Raw genomic sequence first — 6,966 nt, forward strand, 5'->3', positions numbered from 1 at the left:
CCGAAGACTTCCTCCATGGCGGGGCCATGCTTTTTTAACTCGCATTTTTAAGGGATTTAGTTGTCATATTCTTCTACGTGTCTCTCTCACCGCTACAATTTCCTGTCCACCCGCACGTGCAACACAAATATTTGATTTATTTTCCGTTACATATCCTATTTCGAAAAAAAAAAAAAAAGGTTATACTCACTGTTAAATTTGTGATTAAACAGTAATAAATAAAATAAAATTACGACAAAAATATGTAAAATCATATTTTTCTGTTTTTCAATAAAATCATATAATATTTTTGTCATCATATTGTAAATGGAGCCTAAACTTGATTTGGTACAAGTGTTTTTTTTTTTGGAAAATTGGCTGCAATAAAAATAAACTTTGATATTCCTCAAAAGTATGGGGGATTAAAAAAAAAAAACAATGATATTCAACAAAAAGCTGCAAAAAAATTTTCTATACGTCTTCAGATTCACAAACAGATGATACAATGACGCCGTTTAGTATCTTATTAATTAACCCCAAAAACTCTGGTGAATATAAAAGTTTATATCAGATTAAAATGCGAAAAAGTTACTAATATGGTCTGCATTTATATATAAAAGGCTCTGCTCCGTGTTTTGTTCATAGACAAGAGGGCATTCTCACAGTCACTGGACGCAGTACAATGCCAAAAGAATCTCAGCAAATACAACGACAATGTTAATCCAGAAGTATTGTGTATAACATGAAATCAATTGGCCAGTTGGCTCCGAATCCATCCTTGGGTTTAACCCAGAAAATCGAAATAACCTCGCCTAACCCTATCCGGCTTACCTCTACAAGATGATTCATATACATGGCAACGATCCTAGGGAAGTGCCTTAGCTATCCCAGGGCCTTTCTTTATATAATAAGGCGATCAATTCGTACCTGTTAATGCCTCGTAGAATCACTTTGATCAACTAACGTAGCATCAATAGAAAGCACAGGGGACTAGCTCTTCTATCGGCCGGGCATAAATACATGTATAAATGACGCCTCCATACGCTTCTAGCATAAGCTAAAGTTAGACCAAAATATAATTGGCATCCCAGAAAAGGAGAATCGAATGGAGACCCTCGAAAAATATCCTTTTTTTGTCAGCTATGAATGTCTACAGGAACTATGACAATAACTAGTCACTTGAAGCACTCTTACTAGATGCGGAATCTGAGTAAAAAAGAAAAGGCAAAGAGTGAATAATTAGTTTGCAAATAAAAAGGAGAGGAAAAAAAAAATTGAAAATGAGCTAGCAACAATATTAAACCTCTTGATCGCTTTTTGCCCTCCATTGCTTCCTTCTTTTCCTGGCAACTTAGGCAAAGGAATGGACCGTCCCAGGGTCGCAATTTGCCAGGCCGTGATGAATCGGCATGCACAGAAATGCCCTCGCCAGGTTTCATCTCAATTTGGCAAATCGCACATATGAAAAGCTTGAACATGTTCCTAATTGGATATTCTGCTTCTAGCCTGCAGATAGAGCAATATGTGTCAATCATTTGGCACTAAAGAAAGCTTTTATTATTTATTTGAAGGGAAACAACATATTAGGAAATGAAGATTGACAAATGAAACTTGGCTAACGCCTGTTTGCCCCTTCTGAAGGGCGTAGGGCTGTTTGAGTAATGTTACTAAAAGCACCAAGCTAAAATCCCCTCAAAAGCTTCTTCATAAAGCAGAGTAACAACCTCCAACTTAGAAATTCCTGCTTTGTGGCCCCAAAATCTAGTCTCAACTTTCCACCACAGTAGAAGTTTTGTATTCACCAAGCACTCTATTAGAGGTGTCCATAGCCGAAAGCACAAGTAGAAACTAGGACAAACAGGCAGTAAATATGATTATAGAGACTGCCTACTTTCTAATAGAGACCAGGTTAAATGATGATAACAGAGAGTACAGCTATGAAAAAGATACTAACCGTTGGGAAAGCATTGCAGATCCATCCTCAAATATTTCCTCCACCACATCGGGCTCAGAATATTCCCTATCTACATTAGATGATGACTCGGACGATTTTCTCCTAAACATATTTTTGAACACCCCCATCCCTTGCTTCTTTGGAGGTGGAACAGTTGGAGTTATTTTCTCCGGAGGTAATATGTCAACTACTATACAAGTGGTATCATCCCTCAGCCCTTTTTCCTGCACAGCTTCCTGCAAATGATCATCTCTACTATAATTAAAGGATTCAATGAATGTGGAGCTACCAATACATAGCCAAAATATAAGGATAAAGTACGTTGACAATATGACTCGCTGCGACATCTGCTGGCAACCCACGGCAGCAGCTAAGAGCCATTTCACTGGACAAAGCATCCCACACGCCATCGCTTGATATGATAAGCCGACCTCCAGCGTTTGATAGCTGTAATATACATATAAAAATTATGATTCACCAGTGCAATCTCAGTGCAATATATAATGCAGAAAGAGTGAAAATCATAGTAGATATCACTCTACATATAAATAGTTGTTGTAAGAGTTGGATGCGGCTATCTGCTCAAAAAGAATTGGAAGTGGGCCATGTGGCTAGCATCTGTGATGCTTAACTAATGGATTGAATATTCCATTCATGGATAAGGGATCCAGCTAGCAATTGGAAGGGGCACTACATAGATGACCTCTCAATTCTATATAGTAGCATAATAGATAAACATATAAAAAGAGGAATCGCAAAATTAAAAGCCACTTAAAAAGCGACCATTCTCTTCATCTTCCTGCTCTACCCTCAACCAAAGTCTCTGTCAAATGTGAGCTGCGTTATATACAACACCTTAAAAGACGTGCATAAATATGAAAAAAATTTCAAATATGCATTGTTGCTACGTGTCATTTCAATGAAACAGTCTAGCAAATAGACTAGGCACTACCAGAGCAAACAGAAGATAGGATTAAACAAGCAAATTTTGACAGCAATGGAGTGAATACGTACAAGCATCGAGCATCGTTTAATTGCATGGTGGATTATAATATCTAGGCAAACATGTAGGTCCTGTTATATTTATAGTTAACAGACCTTTACTTGCTTCACATGCGGAACTGGAACAATAAATTCACCAACATCCAAATCTCCAATTGATCGTGATAGGCACAAGCCACCTGGCCAACATCGCAGCGGACCAATCTGAAAAATCAGAAAATAGACACTTCATAATTCAGAAAGCTTTCCTAAAAAAATAAGCCTCAACATTGCTGCATAGATGGATGACAGCCTACTTAGGGAAAGCAAGAATAAACAATGATCAAGGTGTCAAAGGTTCAAACAAACCTCAGCACCGCCAACAACATTTAATCTTCCAACCTCACCTCCACTTGCTATTATACGTTCCACCCTGCAGGGCAGCAAATATGGGTAAAATTAGATACTAATATCTGAAGAAACGAAATCTAAAAATCTAACAAAAAGTCAAAAGACTCGAAACCTACTCCTCTTCATTAGCCTCTAGCCGATGATCAGCTGACAAATAGTAAACTGAACCTTCAGCTGATTCAAGTATACAACGTGAATCACCAACCGATGCAACAGTTACAACCCATCCGTCTATTATGACGAACGTCACGGTTGTCCCTGAAGTGTGAGCTGAAAGAGTCAATAGTTAATTTTCCAGAAGAGCAGATCAAGGTAAGTAACATTGATCAACAACTAATCAAATACTCCACAAGAGTGAACAAGCAAGAACATAATGTGACGGTTTATCAACAGACATAGTTTCAACCCCTCAGAAAATCTTAGAGATTTAATAACCAGTACTGTCATGCTAACCATAATAATGGTCACTTTCAAGTTCAATCCATAATTTTAAAAATATAGATATACAAGAACTTTAATCTAAAAGTGCATGTGCACGCTGCAAAAATGAAACCATAGGAACCATGACACCTTTTAGAAGAAACAGGCATCTACTCAGTACAGATATGCACCTTTTGTTTGGAAATCTTTATCTGTTTTGACAAATCCTGCAACCAAAGCTCGTGGAAGTGCAGCTAGCCATTCATCCCGGTTAAGATCTGAAGGAATGGCACTCACAATATTGTTCAGGAGATTGTCCTTCGCATATAATGCAGCTCCTGTTCCATTATGCCCATCAAATAGCTAGAAGAAAGGACAAATTTGATAAAAATCAATTAGATAGTGCAAAATTAACGTGACAGAGATCTTCTGAGTTGAATATTTGCTCATAGCACGCAAGAACTAGTAGGCATGAAGTGCAATTAAGCTCTGAGATCTGGCGTGTGATCATATGCTTAGACAAGATAGTAACAATTGCCTTTTTGTTCAAACAAGAGAGAATCATGCTACGTGAACAGAAAGAAACAGGAAATAACAAGTCGAACAACGACAATTTGTGTGATGGGCCAACATAATGTTGGACAAAAAATATATTGCTAACTATGAAACATATAATGAGCAAATTAATTAATTACATTAACATGTCATATGGGGGACCAAATACTAGATAAGCATTAATTACATCAAGAAGTACAAAAATAAAGGGCAAATAATTGATCGCCATGCCACCAACAACCTAGATTGTAGAGTATACTCAATAAATGCATTTCTAAAATGCAGAAAGAATAGCTCAAGATTACATTAGATTGTGCCGACCACATAAAAGGTTTCTCAACAACACTCACTGAGAAATCAAATGTCCATTTGTAAGAGGTGCAGTATCTGTACGATTAATACATTTACTCCATGGTATAAGATGGATCAAACAGGTAGCATTAACAATGGAAGATGATCTTCCTAGAGTTTGTAAAGCCACTAAAATCGCATAGTAGCTTTATTAAAAACAATTTCTACTAGTTTTAGCACCTACATTTACCTTTTTCCTTAGAAAAAATATTTGCGACTGGATTCGGCCACCATATTACATTTAATATATATGATTAAAAGACAGGTCTACAAAAGAAAAAAATTACGAATAAGATTAAAAAAATTTTCAAAAAAAAATATATATAGAACCAACCAATTCAAACCATTCATGTATCAAATAAAAATCCATGATATATATATATATATATATATATATATATATATATATATATATATTAACAGGCAATGTGAATTAAGGTCGAGGATGAAGAACACTTTATAAAACTGTGACAACATTTCTAGACGATTCCTAACACAATATATTCCACAAAACCCTTCATTCCATAACTTCTCCGAACAAATCGCGCTCCCGATATACTACTATGCAATACACATCGTTCTTGGCTCGTTAGGATGTGTTGTGAAGAAGAGAGAGAGAGAGAGAGGAGAGAGAGAGAGAGAGGAGATGGGGGATATACCGCGAAGACGGAGAAGTGGAGAGGCCTCGCGGGCACGCGCTCGCACTCGGTCTTGAGGAGGGTGAAGTCTTCCCCCTTTTGCTCTGGTTCGCCTGGCCGTGCAGTATGTCCGGCCTCTCGATCTTCTCGCTCGTCAGCTCCCTCTTCAGCAGCCACGCCAGCGGCACCATCCGTTCCTCCGCCTTCGCCGCCATCCCCGCCCCCATCCTCTCTCTCTCTCTCTCTCTCTCTCTCTCTCTCCCTCCTCTTCTCCTACACTCTCCTCCTCCTCAACAGCAACAACAACAACAATCTCGTTTCCCTTTCTCTATTTCTCTCTCGCTCAACGCCTCTCCTCCCCCACAATCTCCTCCTCTTCCTCAACGACAACAACAACAGCAACAATGTCGTCTATTTTGCTCTAGATCGAATCAAAAACAAGAAAGAAAAGAAAGAAAAATCGAGCGGAGAATCGGCGCTCACGCGCATTCACCTCCCGGAGCGGATTCGAGGGATGGATCGATCGATAAGATGTTGAGCGATCGATCTCTTCACATGCGGAGGAGGATTCCACGGATCGGTTACGTGACAGAGAGAGAGAGAGAGAGAGAGAGACGCGGAAATGGTGCCACCCCTCCACGCGGATTCGCCTCCCCCAATTCGGGAAATGCTCGGAAGCGAGGGTTATGGATCGATGGGAGAGGAAGAAAAAAGGAAAGAAAGGTAATTGAAAGGAAACGAAGCGATTTATTCTTTTTAGTAATGCATTTTTCTTTTTTTCTTTTCTTTTTCCCCCCTTTTTTTTTCCTCGCTTCGCAGAGAGAGAGAGAGAGAGAGAGAGAGAGACGAGGAGAGGAGGAGGCGGAAGAGAAGGTCGGCCTTAGGCATGAAGCGCGATGTGATTGGTCGAGGGAATGGACTGCGAGAAATTAGTGCCAGCACCGGGTCTATACGTACACTCTATACACCGCACGTTATGGTTAAAAATTAATATTTTTATTATTATACAAATAAAAAGAAATTATATCGGCGCGTACTTTATCGGTGGTGATAGCTCTCTTATTTTCACCGCGTGTGGCACGAACTACAGAGAGAGAAATTGACTGGGCCAATCTAAGGAGAGAGAGAGAGAGAGAGCACTGGCCACGTCAGCTTATTAGCTCAAGAAAAATTCCCATATAAACCGTTTTATATATATATAAGATTTATTTTTTAGTTTCATAAACTGTGAACAAGCTCTGACATAATATATAAACAAGTTTGTAAAAAAATTTGTGGGACACTAATTAACATTACAGCACAATAATTTTAAAATTTTAAGACTTTCAAATTTTAAAATATGTAAAGATAATATCAGTCTAACTCAAATATTGTAGAATACAATAACAGAATAAAAATTAAACGCTTAATTTCTTCATAATTGATTTTAATAACATATCATCTTTTATTGTTTATTTTTTTTAAAAAAATAACAATTGTAATTAAGACTTTACTTTCANGTGAAAAAATCATTACAAGAAAAGTGCACTCCAATTAATTCACCCAGCGGGTAAAATCATGGTGACATAGATAGAAAGTATTTAAAAAAAATAAACAATAAAAGATAATATCAGTCTAACTCAAATATTGTAGAATACAATAACAGAATAAAAATTAAACGCTTAATTTCTTCATAAT

General features: G+C 37.8%; 1 protein-coding gene across 1 annotated transcript; it reads right to left on the reverse strand.

The window, feature by feature from the left end:
* LOC109706877 (probable protein phosphatase 2C 12) lies at positions 586-5,504 on the reverse strand. The gene is given in 10 exon segments (XM_020227893.1): positions 586-1,185; positions 1,283-1,485; positions 1,934-2,169; positions 2,255-2,380; positions 3,032-3,139; positions 3,284-3,347; positions 3,442-3,595; positions 3,937-4,108; positions 5,311-5,387; positions 5,390-5,504. Coding segments are annotated over 10 exon segments (1,290 nt in total). The 3' UTR covers positions 586-1,150.

The sequence above is a fragment of the Ananas comosus genome, linkage group 2 (assembly GCF_001540865.1).
Source record: "Ananas comosus cultivar F153 linkage group 2, ASM154086v1, whole genome shotgun sequence".
Lineage (NCBI taxonomy): Eukaryota > Viridiplantae > Streptophyta > Magnoliopsida > Poales > Bromeliaceae > Ananas > Ananas comosus.